Source organism: Synchiropus splendidus, chromosome 5, assembly GCF_027744825.2.
Source record: "Synchiropus splendidus isolate RoL2022-P1 chromosome 5, RoL_Sspl_1.0, whole genome shotgun sequence".
Taxonomy (NCBI): Eukaryota; Metazoa; Chordata; class Actinopteri; order Syngnathiformes; family Callionymidae; genus Synchiropus; species Synchiropus splendidus.
This window is the reverse complement of record NC_071338.1, coordinates 16,343,227-16,364,820: the sequence shown is the minus strand read 5'-3', so window position 1 is coordinate 16,364,820 and position 21,594 is coordinate 16,343,227. Positions and strand designations below refer to the sequence as shown.

Genomic DNA, 21,594 nt, shown 5'->3' with positions numbered 1-21,594 from the left:
AACCCTGTGGCCTGACTTGGTGCTTCCCTGTGGGGATGCTCACCTGTCACATTTAATGAGGGACCCTAGCTTAGGAGTAGGAGCAGAAGAGGAGGGTGTCAGTCCTACAGTGGTGGAGGAAAGTAGAGGGGGGCTGAGCTCTGACAGTTTTTTCCAAGTGATGGATGATGGATTCAAGATTCAGAGAGCCAAAGTGATTTCTGCTGGAGTGCTTGAGTGGGCTCATAGAAGCAGACCTACATTGGAAAAACTGGATAATCTAAAATAATCGATGATTAATGTCCGCTGTCTTTCAAACACCACTGAGTCACCATCTTTATAAGCTTTTATGTTTTTTACAACAGTTCACACACTAGTTCACAAGACAAATAAGCAGTGAACATTGTTAGTAACACTGTTCAGTGTGGTTATAAATGTCTATACTGTAGAAAATTATCGGGTAAACCAGACAAATATATATATATATATATATATATATATATATATATATATATATATATATATATATAGGGGTGGGATTCGATAAAAAAAAAGTAATCTAATTAATTAGAGAATTTGTGATGAATTAATCTCAATTAATCACAGTTTAATGGTATAAGAATATTTTCCACAAGAAGCCACATTTTTCAATTTTAATGAATTTGGTATATTACTGAATGAAATGACATACATTTAAACAAAACAAAATATTGTTTATTTTGCATCAGTTTGACAATAAATCACGATGGTGGCTATATTCAAGTTTTTATGTCACCTTATTTTATCTAAAGCTTGAAAATATTTGTATAAGAATTTCAATTTTATAAGAATTTCAAGTACATTCAGAGTAGTGGAAACCCTGGCGATTGTGTAGTGAAAAACATCCCTGAACAAAAGCAAACAGATGCTTTTCTTTGCTTTTGTTCAGGGATTCCTCCATGTTTGTTGTTGTTGTTATCATCCTAGCTGCGACGTGTCTTGTGCATCAGTGTGATCAGTGGACCAGGAACTCCTGCACTTACAAAGGTTCTGTGTTGTCTACACAGCAAACTGCTAAATTAAATTAAATTAAATTAAAACGATTAAATGTGATTCAAATATTTTAACGTGTTAATTACAATTAATTAATTAGGTTAAAGTTTCATCAGAATTTATTTAGCCTAAACAGTCTGAAGAAAGACAGGAATATATTCTATGTAATCTATGTGTTTTTTTTAACCCTTCATGTCTAACAACTGCAATTTCGCCTGTTCCTCCGTTTTTAATTGGTGTCATGGATCAAGGGCAGCAGAAACCGCTACGTATGTGCAATTAGTGGCCTGCAATCATTGCAGGATATGACATACGAGGATGTGGGCACAGATGCGACACGTTCGAAGAGGCATTAAACGACTCAAAAATGATTGCTTTATTGTCTACATACTGCATAATGTAATGTAAGTGTAAAAAAAAAAGTATATTAGATTGTCCTTTCCTTTCACCCCAAGCTGCTCGCACCTTATTTTTTCAGTTGCTGAATTTTACATGCTAATAGTAGCTTTGCATCAAAATAAAAAATCTAGACTTTGTTATTTCAAATGCTCAATATTTCAAATTGCAAATATTTACAATGAATGACGAGTCTGTTCTGGTTTGAACAAATTGCAGATATCAAGTCTATGAAATATTTAGATCAGTTTAGACTAACATATTTATGAATGCAAACAAGTCAGACACATGCATCATCTCGGCAAGATGTTAGTGGCAGCATTTCAAGACGCAAGCTAGTGTAATGGTGGAACCTGACATCAGTCCCAACTGAGACGATGAATGAGCGCTGCCACTGTATGAGCAGAGATGTTCTCTTCCTCCCCCTGTTTATATGTTTGTCCTCCTTCTCGTCATGGAAACCACAAAGTCTAGCTTTACTCATCAAATACATGTTCCTCTCCCTCATAGCCAAAAACACACTGCATTTTCCACGGCGCGTCATCGATCTCATGATCCTTGCTGGTCACATGAATGAGCTTTATAGTCTCATGCCTCTTCACATCACAAAAGGAATGGATCACATAGAGTGTAACGTATTGTGTACGTATATTTTTAACTACTAAAATATGAAAAACCAAAATAGGTCCCCTAATAGAATACACAGAAAAAGAGAAATGAAATGAATAACAGTTCACAACTTCTACTAACAGTCGCTTCAAATCAGTAACATCACTCATTCATTTCTAGACATTACTAATGGATGAAAAATTGTTTCCTCCCATGGACAAAAAGTGAAGCTGTTGCCAAAGTTAGTTTGAATATGTTTTTCTGTATGTGCTCCAAAGGGATAACAATTACTAACTCTTGCTTCATTCATAAAATACAAAAATGTAATATGAATGTAATGGCTATACAGCCGCATCAGCACAAAAGAATCTGCACAGATTATATCATATCATTAGGCCAATGTGTCTCGATAACCTGAATGAGGAGGGACAGTGTCTCAGCAGCTCCCACTTACATTTCAATTAGATTTCTTCTCATTAGCACTTTCTCAACAGCAGCATTCACCCAATTGACTGTGCTAAAAAAAAGCTAACAGCATGGGTCTCCTTCCCAAATTATCCCAGGCGTACAGTGTCATACCCTGAGGTGCAACACCTGCTCTGAGACTCCCCGCCACCAAAACACCCACCCACCACACACCCAGAGAGCACACAGTAGGAGCAAAAGAGAAGGAACACATTCTGACAGGAAGATGGGTCACACTCAATAAAAGCCCGAGGAGATAGTTAACAGCAAATCACAGCAAATGAGGCAAATACAGGAGTTCACATTCTCCTACTGACAGCGGTGCACGTATACCGATCACAGTTGGAGACCTCAGGAATGAAGGCCAACAAATGTGGGGAAAAGGCTGTCAAAAAAGCAGACGTGTAAAGACTGGAACAATCGCGAGAAGGTGGTGAAAATAAACTATTTACAGAAGAGATATTCATACATAGGGGAGGTATTTGAAACGCATAGTGAGTGCAGTTTGCCACCAGATTTTCTTCTTATCTTTCCATTGAGAATCCTGACAATGATGGCCCAGACCTCAGCATTGAGTAAATCTAAATATGTTGGCGTGACAGCTTGCTTCCTCCACAAATCATCACCAGACAAAGGTTGTAATGGACCGAGAGGGTAATTAAACCCATAAACACAGAAACAGTGGCATCACCTGCTCCTTATTAAGCAAAAGATACATATTAAATGTGTAATGGAGCGAGAGGGCTGGCACAGCACCCGGGAGGGTTGAGGTTTTTTTTTTTACAATGCCTGTTTTATTATTCATAAAGAGGATGATGTTTCCAGGATGCTGCGCTCATTCTTGGCCGGACTCCATTCATTCACTCACAAACCCACATTCATGGACAGATCCAGTGTCGTGTGAGGACTTGCTGGAGAAATAGCTTCACTTTGGAGGAAAATACCGCAGGACTCGGAGAAGGGGTTCAGAAGTGCCAAGCAGTGTGTCACTAAAATAGGCTGTAAAAATAAACTTGAAAAATCGATGCAATGACTCTGATAAAAGCCCCGGTCCGATAACCCGTGTCACCACATTACGGGTTCAAAAGCAGCCCTTCTGCCATTTAATATTTTATTAGTCTCATCCGCTGTCTCCCACCAGTCGATATCCTGACCGGGGTAGAGCTGGGATGGTGACAGAGCTGGCAAATCATTTTTATGGTCCGTGCCAGGAAACACAAGTCATTCACACCAGCCTGAAGTTCTGTGCACTAACATTAGGAGGATAATGACCTCCACCAAGGAGGTTGATAGGTGGTGTTTCTCTGGCTATCTGTTAGCAAGATGGCTCAAAAACTGATCTACATAACTGCATTAAAATCCTCAGGAAATGTGAATGACTGTACAAAGAACAGGTGACTACATTTTGGAAGTGTTCCGAGAAACTCCTGGTTGCATGGAGGATTTCAATTTTCTGTGATGCAGAAGGAGTCACAGAATTCTTGCTCATGCCGACTGAGTGTGTTGTGCAAGCAAGTTCTGGATTGCCTCTGCTGCCCGCTGTCCGATATATATAAGATTTCAAATGGTGTTGAACTATAAATGTAAAATGCAAGGTCATAATAGTGGTGAGGTAATTCACAATATGGGTTTAAAGGAGCAGCTTGCTCTGCGCTCTCTGACTGTTCTTCTAATTGTTTTTTAGTTATTAATGCAAACCGTTTTCCAAAAGGAGCAGGGTCAGGATGATAAGTGAATTCAAAATCTACTAAAATGTATCTAAAGAGCTACACAGCCACATGATAGGATCGCTCAGTTAAACTGATGAAACAGATACAGCCCAGGTCAATTACATTTATGGCTGTCAGCTATTTAAGAACCATACACGAATACTAATTACTCATCACTGTCATGCATTTCCTCGTCTCCTCCCACAGCTCTGAAGCACATAGAGGTTAACTAATGACTCCATTTTGTTCACCGCTGTGAGAGAGCTAGAGTCTGCATTTCTACTTGTACCTTGTGTTGGACAGGTGACCTGCCCAGGACGTCCTAACACCAAGCGGTGCAGGTCACTTTTGTCTTATCAAGACTATCAGACAAGACTCACCTGTATTTCAATATTGCACGGGTCAGGTATCATAACCCTTTTTACAACAGCATTAAGACAATTCAACAAAGGTAAAACGAATTTCAAGGAGGTGACCACATCATCTTCAACAGCAGGACATTTGCTGAAGGAAAGGTAGGTAGGTCACAAGCGCTTTTGTGTCGCCTTGACCTGCCATGTCCTTCACTTAGATATTCCTCTAGAGAACTGCAGCATGCAACTCCTTCAACGTAATAGGAGCAGGTGGACCTGTAACTAAGACAAACGTTCAACCTTACCTCAAGCCAATCTAGTTTCATTGTTACTACTTGTGGTACAATAACAAAAGAGCTATTCATTCATTCACTACTCAGATCTTCTTATGATCAGCTTGAACTCGGCCTGCAGCTATATAAGTGCTACAAAAAAATTTTCATTGGTTGATTGTCTGTTTCAGAGCAAGTGTCTAGATGAGAAGCCAGAGCTGAACATTGCTTTGATGCACTTGGAGCGAGAATTTTGTGTGCAGAATATTGATCCGAGTCACCCCAGCTCACCTTGTCTCATTACCGGAGTGTGCAAGGTTGGGGAAATCAGTAATATTTGGAGTAAAGGCTGCACTCCTGGTGGTGTGGTTTGATAAACCGCACATCTCCTGCAATACAATCGATAGCTGCAGTTGAAGGGAGACTGTATCGTGAAGTTGAGGGGAGAAAAAGGCAAAGAAAGCAGAGAGGCAGATAATATTTGAATGCAAACAATGACAGAGGTTTTTACTGCTTCTATCTTGACACAAAAGCTTCTATGCTCCCGGTAATAGATGCATTTGTTCAGATCAAAAACTGTTTAAAAAAATGGAAGGAAATTTAATGAGTTTTAAAAATCTAATTTGAACAGAGTATATTCAACAATGTCGTTTGACGCCTCCCTCTGCAGAAACTATCAACACTTCGATCTGTATTTTTCTTCCACGGGCTCATTTGGAACCGACAGTGAAATGATATTAACTCAGCGTTGGTATTCTGCAGAGGTTGCAATGTCTGGGTCGCCAAGTTTACCCAGGGGGGGAGGTGAGAGCACAAAGAAATGAGGAGAAAGGAGGAGAGGAAAGGGAGTGCGTACAAAAAGGAAAATCTGTGCCTACAGTTTACAAAAGAAGTCCATTGTGTATTCAACAGGGAGACTGTTTCATTTTCGGAGCACTAGAGTGTATTTTTCCACTCAGGATGAAACGTAGAGATGCTCCATTCACAGGAGACATAGGTCGCCTTTTTCATCCCGTCTATCGCAGTGAAGGATGAATGGAGAGCAGTAAAGGGCTGGTCTTTTGTGAGCAAATAATGGGGGAAGTTTGGTCAAGGGTGGCCTCTCCTGCTCCACCGTGGCAAGCACACCACACAGTCTCACAGACTCAAACAGAGGGGTAGATTACAAACTAAAGACAGTAACACTTGAGGGTCTCCCTTAACTACAGCATTGACAGGGAAAATAAACTCCCAGCATCTAAGGTGAAAAACGTCATTTATGATCGACTGCTTCGTGAAGGTCATCCTGCTCTGACTTATCAATCAACATCTGCTCTTGTCAATACTGTCGGAAGTGATGAAGGACTCTATGCATCTGGCAGGAGAAATAATTTAGAGTCAAACATTTGTAGTTCAATATGACCTAATTGTAAAGGTGTGATTTTCTCCCACTCTCAAACGTAGGGTAAGAAACCTTCATGATATTTTCTGATGATGTCATGGTGATGGTCCAGCCAGGCGTTGGGGTTTTTATGTTGCTTCCAAAAGCACTAAATGACTGTAAATGAACTCTCTGTGTATTTAACTTCAGGCAGAAGAGCATAAATAAATAAGATGATAAAGTGGAATACAGGCATGGTTGCATGGAAATCTGATGTAAACCATCAAAAGAAACACATATTTATTCACACTGCTCCAGGACAGCTGATGCAGGCTTATTTGAAAAAGAAGCACCATCACCACCATTAGCATTTCTAAGTCCCGGAGACCACAACTGCATGACTTATGACCAGAGCTGCTGCACTTGCATCAGTTCTTATCGTACTCCCTGAGCTACGTAAATGAGTAGAAGTGCACGGAAGCGGAAATCAATTTGGAAGATCCTATACCCCACGTTCTGCTCTCTGCTACTTATTTACATATCTATCCACTCATTCATCTTTGGTGGAGTGTTGCGAGCTGCTTCAGTGAATGATAAGGACTTTTATTAACATTCAAATACTCACTGAGACTAAAACAAATGAATTTGAATTAAGGCTGAAGAAACAGAACACAATAGTAGGCAAAATAGACCTGTGCAGTCATTATTGTGTAACTACCATCAACACCTGTAAAGGACCTTTGTTTCTGCCCTATACACAATAAGGATATTCATATGTTTTTTTTAAGCTAGTTTTGATGAAAACAGCATACAATAATTAATAGGACAACTTCCATTATTGCACAATTGTTTACAAGGAAGAACTGTATCTTGCCATGATCACATGAAAGTGACACAGCACTAATTCTCGTGGATGCTGTGTCAAATCTTCTGGCTAGTTCTGAACAGAACAGGGTGAGTGAGCAGGTGGATAGCATACAAGTGAATGAGAATTCCTTCAACACCTTCCAACATTTATTTTAAGTACGATCAGCACTAATACCTCTCAGAAGTGAGTGACAGGTCAATTAAATATCGCCCTCAAAAACATATCATCCTTGGTGGGCCTCAAGAATGACATCTTAGGGCACCACCATATTGAATGAATGCTTTCCTCCTGGTTTGAGGACAGATTTGTACTTTAACAAATAATGAAAATCTAAATACAGACATTAAAATTGACCAAATATTTGTCCCGATTCAATGTTGTCCAAGAAGGAATACTTATTGAGTACACTTATATGATTAGCCCACAATATTCAGATGACAAGTTGGCACCAGAAAACATGCATGCACAGTACGTAACACTAAACAAGAGCAAGGGGATGATCAATCTTCAGCTTGAAACAAGTCTGGAATGAAATGCAATGATGCAGTCCAACTGAATGATTAACGGTTCTACTCACTTCATAAATCAAATGCGGGAAGTCTCTCATAGTCTGTCAATACCGGCAGATATCAATGGCTCTTGCTTCCCTCAACTATCTTACCCTTGAAAGACTTTGATAAAGCAACTGACTGAGGGGCTGTGATAATGACTGCAGGAGTGAAGACTGGTTGCTGCTCTAAGAAAAATGATCAGTACATTCTTGATTGTCTTCAGTGAAATGAAAATGAAAAGCAGTTACAATGACACACTCAGTTCTTCAACTCAAGATCAAAATGGACTGCATCTTAACCGGCAAAACTCAATCTGAGAAAGTTTGATATATCAAAGATTTTGAAGAGCGAAATGGGGGCAGAAAAACACAATGAAAAGGAGTCTAAGCAGAGAGGTTTCGTAGCTTGCTGCTTGAATGTGAAGTTTGATCTGAATGTCACTGAAGGGCTTGTCAAAAATGAATGTGACAGACGAAAATGCAGCAGAGTCACTGATATATTTCCAAATATATTGATAAAAACTGTTTAAATTCTTCTGCAAATGGCTCACAAAATCAAAGCAAGCGGGAATGCACATTTCCAGAAATGAGCAACCCGGAACAATGGCCCTCCATCATGGCTCCTTGAGTCAAGCTTCTGAACATGTGTTTGAGTTCATTTATTTAATTGAATGAGAAGTGATTCGAAACTCATAAAAAACTGTCCAATAAAAAACAAACAAACAATGAAAGTGATTTATTAGAAAAGCATGTCTCCAAATATTAAACCAGGGCTGTCTGAAAATAAAAACTCTCCGAAGAGGGGCTATTCTGGCAGGAATCACTTGTAAAGCTTGTAACTTTTGTTGAGAAAGTCCTTGAAGAACGAGGTTAAGAACCAGTGAGAGAGTTTGTTCTCCTGACACACTTTGAAATCAACAAAGTCTGGGAGAGTTTCATAATCTGGCTGTGGTTGCAGATAACAGAGGCGAAATTTCACAAACCGGCCAAGGTTCACACAACAATCCTCACTCTGTCAGGCAAGAAAACAAGTCAGGCTAGATGAATATATTCAGCGTGTATACTTGGCGTAAGCATCAGTATGTATGTTCTTTAATACAATAGCACAGGCGGCATTTAAGGTTTTTAAGCTCGTGTTCCACGGCTTTCTGACAGTCATAATAAAATGTGAGACAGTCTTCAGTGACGCTCCTGTTATCATAATATAGAACCATCAGCTACCAGGACTGTAAAGTTATACCATTCTTTTCCTTGGTTCTAGGATGCTACATGACCCTATTTGTATAGTCAGTCGCTGAAAATACAATGGAAAGTGTTGTGCAATCATCCGCACTGCAATTCACCTGCAAACCAAAACACACTGCGGCCATTATTGTTCGGTTGGAGGACCAACAGTGATATTGCAGTCCTTTATTCTCCCATCATTCCATTTCAATTGCTCTACATGTATACTGCTGCAGGCAGTGGATTCCACATGCATCTATTTTCCATCCTCTACTGTTGGAGTGTTATCATCCATCGCCCACTGGTGAGATATGGTTCAGGCTTTATTGCATTTCCATGGAGCCGAGTGTTCCTGGGCTCCAGCTTGGTGTTATCTCCGGCTGCTTACGGTGATCCTTCACTGGGACTTACTACACTCATCAATTCTGTCTGTCGCTCCGCTGAACCTCAGGTTTTCATTGGCTCAGACTCACGGCAGCCTCATTGGACTTCAGAGCTGATTGGCTGAGCAGCGCTCTTCATTAGCTTGGACTTGGACAGCAAGCTGACCCCATGAACGTTCGGGGGCTTGTAGTGATAAATTAGATTTTTTTTTCCTCAGTCACACAACCTGCTTACATTCACACATGAGCACACACACATGTAAAAATGGGACACTGAGTCTCCCCTGAGCAAACTGGCTCGCCCCAAAAGCAGTTCAGTATTTCAGGCTTGTCTTCCAAACCTGTTTTGACCTTTCGTCAAAAGTACTGTGTACAAAGCCAACTTTAAGAAACACAAAGCAACAACTGCATTTGCATTCTGGATGAGAACAGAGAGATTTAGCAGATGTTCTGGCACCAAAACTGACCCTGATGAGGTGTTTCGACAGCGTAGAATATGAATGTGCTCAGTAGCTGGTAGTAGCCAAAACGAGTTCTAGCTTGATTTATAATAGTCAAAATAAAATGGCCCCATTGGGAAAATTATTACAATAAAAGGATTAGTGGCTTTGGAACAGCACTAACTCACAATAGGAAACATCTGCTGTAGCAGCAGATAAGTCGAACACACACACACACCGCAGCGGTGATTGACAGGAAAACAAACTGGCATATATAAAACAGCAATAATCCTGAGGGGTGCACCACGTTGAGTGAAATGAAAGGGTTAGTTCAAAGAAGCCGTGCGGTGCAAAGGTTCTCACCCTGTGGCCCATCATCCCATTCAATACAACCCACAAAACAACCAACAAACTTAACAGAAATGTTCCAGATAACAAAGCTATTTAAATCATTCATCAAAAAATATGAGACAAAAAAAGACATTATTTAGCACCGCAAGCTTCAAGCTCTTACAAACACACCCAAAACTGCTTTCATGGCTCACAGATGATTTATATGATTTGGAAAGTCTTATCTGGTGCACCACACAGCATCAAGGTAACAGGCTCTTCTGCTATCAGTGTTATCTGTGCAGCAACAGGGTTCGCTTCAGTAAAAACCCTCACATTGCTTCAGCCACCCGGCGCCACCTCCTGCTCTCCTGCACCACCTCCTCCCATCCGTGTTCTCTTCCACCCGCTCTGCAGTTCAGCTAGCCAGTGATAGTTGATGTAAGAGCATTAAGAGCCGACTGCCAATAACCAAAAACAGCAGGAAGGAGAAGCCCAATGAGGCTGAAGACACAAACAGTGAATGAACACATTGAACCCAATGAGAGAAACTGCATTGTGTTAGCTCTAGTGGACAGAAGAGATGAATAGATAAAGACTTGGGATTTTCAAAAGGAGGGCAACAGAGACATTCAATAAGCTGTCCACTACACACACACCTAGAGATGACAGTACGACAACGGTCCTTCACATTCTAACATTCCGCAGGAGAGAGACGCCACACATAATAAATTAACATGATTTTGCATGATGCGACTGCACTTGTCTGAGGAGGAGCTGCTAACACAATTGTCTCAACAGTATCACAGAAGAAGGAGCCCACATTTGAGTCAGGACGATAAAGAGCTCTGGTTTAACACAGTGTTTGGACTGAAATAAGATACCGGGGTCTTCATCCACTGTCTTAGAATATCCTCTATGTTCTAAATCATTTATAATAATCTGAAATTATATCATTATGACAAAACCTCTTAAAACAAATAATGTCAGGTCTCCCTCAGTGATAGGGTGAGAAGCTTCATAGAGGAGATACAAAGGAGATTCTAAGAGACGTTTCTGCTAAGCATCCAGAGAAACCAGTTCAGGTAGCATAGGTGTATTGATTTTTGAAAGGCTGTTTTAAAGGTAAATGAAAACAACTGAGTCACAAAGACAAGAATAAAACCATGTTTAGCAGTTGCATGGTAAAATAAATCCATTTAGAAAAAAATGTGGGGGTTTCGTCTGTCCTTGACTTACAGTGGCTCGAGAAAAAATAATCCGAGTCCAGATTCATGGAAAATCATCTGTGGTTTCTATGAAAATTTACTGAGCACTTATTGAGGATGTGAGGCGGGGAAACTGCCCGTCCATTCCCTTTTCTTCCTGGATAAATATTTGATCAACAGAACTCTGATAGTTATTGATTAGAGTCCTGATCTGCTCTTTATTGATCTCTCCGGGCTGTGATCACTGCTTAGATAAACACTGGTGTCGGCCCTAAATGTCAGACCAGAATGAATTGCTGCGAGTTTAAAGTCTTTAGCTTCACCAAAGCATCCCGTAATGAGATAACGTATAGAGAGCAGCACTCACACCTCAACACGAATGATACAGATACAGTGCTTCCCCCAGTGAGGCTATCCTACCCTCCTTCCTTTTAACAGCAGAGATTACATTACCACAAGGTCCTTGAGCAGCAAGTTGGGTGACCCCTGCTGTACAGTTTAACACAGCACTTTTGCACACTCACATGAAGAGAAGTACAAAAGCAAATTTGAGAAAAATTCAAATGGCATATTATACTTATACCATCAGGACTCATCACGGTACGAGCAAACGTATCCTAAAAAATTCATCAAATGACAAATCTGCGATGGTTATTATTTATTTATTATTAATTATTTCTTTATTCATAGCTTAATATCATTGTTACATCTTCAAAAGGGTATTTTGTTTGCTAAAATAGGAGAAAGAGAAAGAAAATGCATGTATAGGAAGGTGAAAAGTTAAATAATTCAGGCTTCTTTTAACTCAAAATAACAGATTTAAAACAGGACCTTTTGAGGTGTTGCTTTTTATTCATTAATTTATACAATTTCTTCACCATTTTATGATGAATTATTTTCCTCTTACATATAATATCGTGTTTAAAGTATCTGGAAACTCATTTGCCAAAAACCCAGGTGTTAAACTGATATTGAGCATGCAGCAAACAGCTGGAGTTCCAAACATGAACTCATATGATCAGCCATCAATCCCCAATAGAACCATATCACAGCGAATAAAGCTTGTCAGTTCAAAACCTCCGATCAAATAAAGATGAAAAACAACTCTCCAATAAGGTCTGTCACAGTGACGATTTGATGAGTAAATCAAACGCGAATACTGTACATCATAACTTCATTTGCTTTGATTGATGACACGTGACCTGTGGCTGGTAATATGACCAAACATGGAAGGAAAAATTGAAGACAATTAATCCCGTATGCAGGTGTGGGGCATCAGGTTGCGGTCGCAGCAGACATCACAATTCACTTGAATTAACAGTCACAATTAATGTCAAACAAACTTCCATGATCGAATGTGACTACTGGGGTTAAGACTCGAGGCCACTGCGTGCTCATGTGCTGAGGGAGGAGGTCAGAGAGGCTTGAGGAAACGCATGCATGGAGCTAAGACACTATCTCACACAGGGATGATCCAGAATTGCCCCTGGCTCAACTCAAGTCTGGGTCCTTCCCGGTGTGAGGCTGCATCACGCAATGCTTACCAAATCCACAACTGCAGAGTTGTTTTATCTCTGCCCTATTCTGACTTGCCTTGCATCCTCTTATTTGAATGACCTTCTTACTTTGGTAAGGTCGATGTTTCTCATCACTCAGTTGCAACCGTTAAATCGAACAGATTGACCTTTTGCCACTCAACATCTTTATCATCCCAGTTCTTTGCCGACGACACATTCTCCGCCGTCACAGAGATGTCGGAGGAGAACCAGGTGAGAGTGATCAAATGTCCTTTTCTGCCTCCCTGATTCCACGCAGGAGATCCCAGTGTGAGCCCGGCAGCTGTGTACACAGTACACGATCAATAGCAGAGAGGTGTATTGATTATGTGTGTAAGTGATACTTGAGTGGGGGTTGTTGTGGAGAACAGGGGGAAGAGGTGGGGTGGATAGATGTTACAGGGATGCAGCCATGCAGTGACCCTGATGTGTGTCTGTGTGTGAGACCACCACATGTTCAGAGCAGGAGGTGAGATAGGTCAGTTCTGAAATGCCGCAGTTTAAAACAACATCACTCCTTGGTTCTTGTGCCCCAGTCTGACCCGCACAGTCGACCGTAACCCACCAAAGCTTCTTCAACTAATTAGTGGTACCAACTAGCAGCTGGAGCTTTGACATGCTGGATTAACATGACTAGATTTTCTATATTGATTAAGGGCTGCATACATCAAAGCAATCTTCAACTACAGGAAGCTTCCTCAAGTCCTGAATCGTTCTCCTTCACCAAACACAACTTGACCCTCCTGTTATCTATACAGTGTGCCAGTCTATAGATACAATAGTCGGACCAATAAGACGACATCTATTTGCTGTAGCAGCTCTGAAATCCAGCTATATTCATTTAATCATGGATTTTTAAGCATCTCAACTGCATTATTTTATTATACCTTCAACTACAGAGGCAGAGTATTAATAATAAAATGGCAGAAGGACTATATCAGTGCTGTTACAATAGTCATCGAGCTCCAAATTGCATCAAAACACTATGTTTAAATTTGAAAAAGCATTTTACTTTTTATAAATAAACAGGGGTCAGCACTCTCATTAAAGCAGGGCATCTGATCTTAAAGTAGTTTGACACATTTTAAGCAGTAGTAGCTAGTGAAAGACGAAAAATCATTCTCGCCTCCAGGGCCTAATTATTAAACAAGAGTAGGTGGAAGAAAAAGCAGAGTTGAATGATTCCAGCTGCACAAGCAAGCTGGTTCAACACATGCTTGTGCTATCTACCTGTGCGAGTCAAATATTTTCCATTTTTTTCAGCGTTGATTATTGAAGTGTGCTGTTCATTTTAGAATATTCTCAGTTTCACCTTGTATCTCAGAGGAGCATCAACTGTTGCAACGAGTAAACATAACCAATTCTGACTTCCTAAAAATGAGATCACCAAAAGGCTTCCTCTTTGGCAGCTAAGTATAACAAAATGTATGGCGTCATTAACGTGACAATGTTCCACAGAGCACACACTGGACAGTCACCACCTTCTTTGTTGATTGCAAGGAGTCACAGAGATGCAGCGCCACTTACAGGACTGGCATGTGTAGTGCTTTTTTAAACTTTTTCAACTTCTCCTGAGTTGTGTCCCCACTGGCTGGTCACTACGGTAACCAATTTTCTAGAGGCGCAAGTGCACATATATAGTCCACAGACAGGAAATAAGCTTGAGAATCAGATTTAGCTAGATGCTTCCTTTGGCTTTAGTCTGTCTACAGGACGCTCTAGTTTCTAACTTGTTCCACGCTCTTTTTCTTCGTTTTCTGAATTTTCACATGAATATATAATGTGTATAATCAAATATGCAGATGACAACTCATGGTCCAGTCAGCATCACTAGCTTTAAACTGTATTTCAATCCATTAGAAATTCCACACAACAACTTGTGTTTTCTCAACACATTAAAAAAGGTCTGGCATTTTAAAACAAACACCACTGGCACCTCTCCGTGATTGGACGAGGCATGTAGGAACATGAGTGGACATATTTTTCAATAAAATTATTTTTCTTCGAAACTGAAAACAAAACCGTCGTCCAGCTGCCTTTTATTGACACTGATTGTTTCCCAGCACCAAATGAAAATCGTCTGGTTAAATGCCAGGGCTACTGCCCTCCCACGGATGGCCGATTTACAACAGGCAGCAACATCAGCAGGCATGTAAACCTACCTCTTGTGGCAAGAGCGCTGCACATCTCAAGCCAAGTGGGACATAATCTTCTCAGGACAGAATAAAAATTTGACTACAAAGCAGTTGAGTTCAGGCCAAATCTGAAGTACTCCACAACCAACACCCAAGTGGCGTCAATATGTATGTACTACGATTAATTCAAATTTGAAACAAAGCAAAGTAGACATAATAATTCAATGTAACTTGGGTACAAGAGAGCGCCAACAGATTACACTCAGTTTTAACAAGCGGAAACAGGTTGAGAATAAAGCTCAATCTTAGAGTCAATCAACTTCCTCCCGAGTCTGCGAGCGATGAAAATTATTTATACACCACATTGAACACATGACTCGCAGCAGAGACTCCATAGATGGCATTAAGATGCAGCAGAGAGCAGCAGAGGTGCGATAAAGGATGGGCAGGCAGGAGGGGTGTGGATGGGAAATCATTGTCTGATTCATCACTACATGTTCAGCGGATTACATGGTGGGAGAAACACTGATAGAAAACCAGTTCGGTGAATTACTGAGGATTATTTATGCAGAGAGATAAAGAGAACATTGATTCCAAATCCCTTCATCAGATTGAGAGTATCTCACGCATCATCTGGCCTGACAGTCAAACCATCAACACATGGTTTCCTCCAGTGAAAAAAAAAAACTAAGGTATTGGCATGAAGCAAAACTGCATCATGTCTGCGTCATACTCATTTAGCCGATGGTTTCAACATTCATCAGCAGCTACACTGAACGAGTTTAAAGACATATTCAAGAAACGATCACATGCCCATGACATCATGCACTCTACACCACCCATGGCAACAACAGAATATTTCATCAATAATTTGGAATCCCCTCCACTGTTGTTGGGAGTCTCCCACTCAAGTCAGGTCTATTGGAATTCTTATCAAGAGCGGGTGTGTAGTCTGAGGAGCGCAGGTTAAGAGGATATGTCGTGTGTCAGCGTGAGGTTTGCAGGAGGGGTGGCCCGAAGCGCAGCGATACTGCACACTCTATAAATATAAATGAAAACGGCACATTTTCTACCCCCTGTGCCTTTCTGTCTATTGGAAATATCCTGATTTGAAAAACAGTATTTGTACTTCGGGGATTAAAAAAACAGGGAGCACATAGCACCAGGAATATCGGGGTCTTAAATGCAAGATGTTTAAAAGCAGCAACTCAAAAATCAAGACTAGGACTCAGGTTTGCGTCGGTACACACTACATTCCGGTAACATACAGCACATTACATTTGTTTATATGTTTATATAAATGACTGTGTTTATTGTATTTCCTCAGCTGCTCCATTTCAGCTGCACACATGCAGAAACCCACGCCTGCAGCTAATCTCACAGGTGGTACACAAAGATGTTTTTAATCTTTTATGGGCTTGAAATGATGCACAGTGTGCGCCTCGTAAAAAAAACAATACAAGCAACTAGAAGATCCCATCAAATTAATGGCTCTTGGAGGAGGAAAATTTATAAGCATCTTCATTTGTAAGACTATCATAAGAAGTCTTTAACCATAATCTTAAAATTAGAAGACATAGACTGATGTTAAACTCGTTCTTGTTTAAAGTGTCTTTGACTGTTTGTGTGGAGATTTGTCTTTGTGGCTTAAACGCCAACTCACATAGGTACAGTGTTTCTTTTGAAACGAGGCAAAAAGCAGATGTAAATAAAATCTAACATTACTGACCAGGTAATAGCAATAACACGTGCAACAGAATGTTGCTTTGACATTTTCCTCACGCATACCTCAGCGAGCGGACTGTGTCTCAGGAAGGACACTTATCCAATTGTGTCGTCTCATACTGAAGTTGTTGCTCTCCCACCAGCCCTTACCACCTGTCCTTCATCCTCCCTCTTGCTGCTGGTAGTGGGTGAGGACCAGATGGCTCTCGAGGTCCAAGCTTCACACCGAGTGCAGCATCCACCCAACCCCCAACATTCAGAGCTCCGTTCTTGGTCCCACCTCCACCCTCTGACCCTCTTACCCAATGCAAACCTCAGAGGCCTTGCCCTGCTGCATGAATGAGCAAACACAGTCCTTACCAAAATAATTCCCTTTTCTGCAGCTGCCTGCCAAAAGCTTCCAGAAGATGTTTGCTTTTTTTGGGGACAATGAAAGAGCCCATCGAATCAGCGGTAATTGTTATCTATAATTTCATCCATTTGTTCGTTCCCATTTGTGCGGACGTAATGAAAAAGGGATAATAGATCTTAAATAATCTCAAAAGACAGCTCATTTGTCATCTCACCATCCTATCTTCTTGATGTTGCTTTCAATTAGATCCAGATACATTCCACAGAGGTCTCTTCAGCATCTATAATCAATCAAATCATGTCAATGACAAATCGTCACCCGTCTGCTGGCGGGTCGAGTGCAGACACAGGGCCAACGAAACCATTCAGACATGGAACTACACAGCAGCGTAGACCTGTTAGAACGGACCCTCTGGGGTTTGAATATACGACTGTTAGGCCAGAAACAGCAAGTAAAGAAGTGCTACTGACAATCGAACATTTTCAGAGAACCATTAGCATTGAAGTCAATATCTACCTCTGAGACCTTTAACAAAGTTATTAGAATGGCAGTCAAATAAATGAGTCCGCTGAGGATTAAGAAACAAAAAACAAAGCAATGTGGTTTCACTCAAAGCTGATGATTCGCCTTTTTTTCACAATATCCTGTAGACACACACACACACACACCATCGGTAAACATCCCATTATCAAGCAGAACCCCAGTCGACCATATCAAACCTAATGAGCAGTCAGAACTTACCAGCGGAAATAAGGACATCATTTCCACTGGTTCAGTTTGGGCAATTAGTGTCCAACTCCCCTTCATCCTCAACAAATAAATCAATAATAGAGATGACCATACAATATATATTGCATCGTCTTTCTCCAATTCAGAGCCCTGAGTCTAACAGACAGGATCAATTCCTTCAACCTTTGGTGCGCATATCTAATAGTGGTAGCCTATTTATTTCATCAAATACCAACACTGTTTCCTAATAAATATGTATCCACATCAGAGCCATAAAAAACAGCGTGAGGTCCTTGTAAATAAGTAAACAGTACAATTGAATCTTTGTTTCCTTCGTGCTCACTCAGGAAAATGACTTGAGATTCGCCGACCGTCTGGCTGGTTTGAGAAATGATTTGTACAATCACATACTGAAGCATTTACTTTTTTAAAATGGAGAATGTCTGCCAACAACTCTGCAGAACTCAATATTGAAAATAAACACATAAAAAAGTATTATTGCTATTAAGTTTTTAAATAATAATATTCAACGATCAAATGTGAGGAAAGATTTCCGAATGAGGTTCCAAAACTGTAAGAACACAGACTCATAAATCATCACACAAGGTTGCTTTGCTGTAATTCAACAATCCTTTTAATGTGGGAGTTGCGTTTGTTGTTTTCGCAGTTTGCTGTCTACATACAGTACTCCATACCGTTCATACAATCTATAATGACAATGCAGTTTCACCATATAAGTGTGTATTGCGTTCATTTATAAAGCAGTTTTAATGGCTGAAGCGATAAATTAAAACACTCTTGAGTCTATAATAAAAAAAATGTTTTATACCAAATGCCAACGGATATGTATGGATCTTTGTTTTTTGGAAGCAAAGCGCATGATAGCACTGAAGTGGAAATGTGAAAATCCTCCAAGTATTCAAAACTGGTTAACTGAACTGAGCTCCTGTGTTGCCATGGAAAATATGTCTTTTTTTGAAATATGTCTTTTCTTGCCCTTTGCAACTTGATGCTTGTTATATGCAGCTATATATACAAGACGGTCATTGGTCTTTTAGTGAACAAACAATTGTTATTTACTGTTTTTGTTTTTTTTTATTTTATTTTAATTCTGTATTTTATTTTATTTTTATATCCAGTTATATCCAGCCTGGGGTTTTTTTGTAAATAGTTTATATAAATAATAGTTTGGGGGGGGGTTTTTCACACAGCCGAGATCTTGATTGTGTATGTACAATCCTATGATTATTATTGTGGCTGATATAAATTAATAAAAATGTCTAAGTATCAACTAGTTTGAGATCCCTTCACACAGTGACCTTGACTTGTCACTCACAAATGTTGGTGGAAATCAATGGTTTATTGTGATGCGCAGGGATTTTCCAATTCATCGTAGAACAGGGACAGTTTTTTTTGTTTTGAGTTTTCAGTGACAGCTTGTTCGATATTTACAGATTTATATCCCTAAATCTGGAATGCAACCCTGCTGTTGTGCTGTCACCACAGGACTCATTCTCTGCTGTAACACTGTCTGCTCGCACATGTCACTCCATTATTGCACCACGATGAGCATTAATGTATGGAGCGGGGGACACATCGAGGGGTAAATTGACAAAGAGAACAAAATCCAATTACCTCCTAAGAGGAGGGGTGTCACATGCAGGATCTTGAACCCACACGTCCGACCATATCATCAAGGGACACCAAATTTTTCTGCATCGTGGCTCAAGGTAATCACTGGTCCCCCCCACCCTGGTCAGCTGATGTCTATGACTTGAAGAAGGTGAGGGAGCGCCTCAGCCCGCAACCTTCCCTCCCTGGAGAGCATCCAGCATCTGGACGCCTCTCCTGACGGATGATGCTTGAGACGGCTACTGAGGCTGAAAATGAAATCTCAACCTGGGGAAGCTAATAACTCATTGTGCATGCTAAAGGGCAAAAACTCAATTTAGGAAGCGTACTAGATTTGTTACCATGGCGACCACAAAGTCAAAGCTAGTTTGGAGGATTACATAAACACCACGCCTCATAAGGCGCCAGGCAGCGATTCAAAAGTCCTTGCAGTGCAATGCCCGTCACTTAGCATCCAGAGAAGCTGGCAGACTGGGAAACTGGAAAACAGCAGCTGGGACGTTGGTCGCAGGAATTAATATTCATGTTCCACATAATCCCACGTGACTAATTCAACACACCTGATCAAATCAATAATTCACTTGAGGAGGCCTTTATAGGACCCCCCCCCCATTTTAAACAGTGCTATAACTTATAGTCCAAATCATTTTCAGACACTCAGATTAAGTTACTCGTAAACTGGATTTAACCCAACAGTGCATTAGAATTACAGACTTCTCCATTAAAGAATACAATGCATTATTTTGCAGCAAGTTCTATATGGGACCCTAGGGGCAGGAGGAGGTGGGGGCTGTAATGGAGCTGCAGCGGTTCAGGGATCTGGTCTGAGTGCTGACTTGTGGTCTCGGCTCTTGACCATCTGGACTGGTGTGTTTCTTACAATAGGTTCCTACACATTGTACTGAATCTGGCCATGGATGTGGCCAGTTGAACCATAGTTTCCCATTCATTCCACACTGACTTCACCAGTGCTTTGAGTTCAACTATTATGTGTGATATGTGCTCGCTCATTGGTGTGGAGGTCCATAGCCAGTCTAGACAACCATCTTATCAGAGAGACATTTAACAAATCAACTAGACCAGATACAACCTGGGCCAACACAAAAAAAGTGCCAATAATTTTATTGTAACTTGTTCACGATCAACATTAACATTTCCCGCCTAATCTAAATGACTGAAGTTTTCACAGAAAGATACCAAACTTTTTAATAATTCTGTCTTCTGTTGATGACTAAAACAATCCTGACCTAAAACCCACTGCAGTTACAGTGAGGCTATTGAAACAAGACAGCAGCAGTACATTGAAAAATGGAGACAAAAATTAAAACCTGAAAAGAACACTTCTTTAATCCAATGGAGGCGGACAATGACAGAAACCCTACCTTTCATAAGGTAACAAAACACATAAACACACACAAAACAGGGAGAATATTACATCTCTCTGGCAGTTTTCACTCACCCAGTTTTTAGAAGGAAGAAAAGGCTGTATCAATATTAAGGAGCTGAACAACACAGCACCAAGCTATAGCATTGAGCTCATTATTAAAGCAAATATATTAGACTGAGAAGCACTGACTCACCCTTTTCTGGTCCTCCAAGCCATGTAACACTGCTTTTCTCTTCGGATGCTGATGTGGACTGCCCTCTGATCCTGATTCCATGTTCCCATTAGTGAGTCAAAATCCAACCACAAGGCTCTAGCAGCAGAAGCTCAACACTTAAATGTTGGTCCCACTTGACGTCCTGATGCAGCGAAGGCAATTTCCAGCACGTCCAAGGTCATATCTTGTGAAATGCATGCTGAGTATTCAGGACTCTTTCTTTAGTGTTTGTTCCATGAACTGAAAAAAAGCAAAGTGACCGGAGACAGTAATAATCTGAGTGAATATCTCTGAGAATCAATACATCCAGCTTGGAAAAAAGTAATCCACTTGGTCATACTCTGTTAAAGGTGCTCTCTTCTTCAGGTGGTGAGTCTCAGAAAAAAGTATTTCAAGTAGAAAAAAGGCAGCATCCACAGCTGGTTTCAGTCACAGGTCAGCGGTCAAATGCACTATAATGAACATATCATATTTAAACACACATAGCATAAACACATAGCAACATGATTACTGCAAATATCAAGTGGAGTGTCACAAAATGTGGATATATATATATATATATATATATATAAAAATATATATAAATATATATATATATATATATATATATATATATATATATATATATATATATATATATATATATATATATATATATATATATACACACACACACACACAGTTGA

The 21,594-nt window shown here is 40.3% G+C and overlaps 1 protein-coding gene across 1 annotated transcript in view; it reads right to left on the bottom strand.

The window, feature by feature from the left end:
* Nucleotides 1-21,343, bottom strand: part of nav2a (neuron navigator 2a) — a 140,314-nt gene extending 118,971 nt beyond the window's left edge. The window contains exon 1 of the mRNA XM_053864278.1: nt 20,888-21,343. Within this exon, the coding sequence (XP_053720253.1) occupies nt 20,888-20,968 (81 nt within the window). The 5' untranslated portion in view covers nt 20,969-21,343. The remainder of the gene's footprint in view (nt 1-20,887) is intronic.
* Between the last annotated feature and the right edge of the window lie 251 nt (nt 21,344-21,594).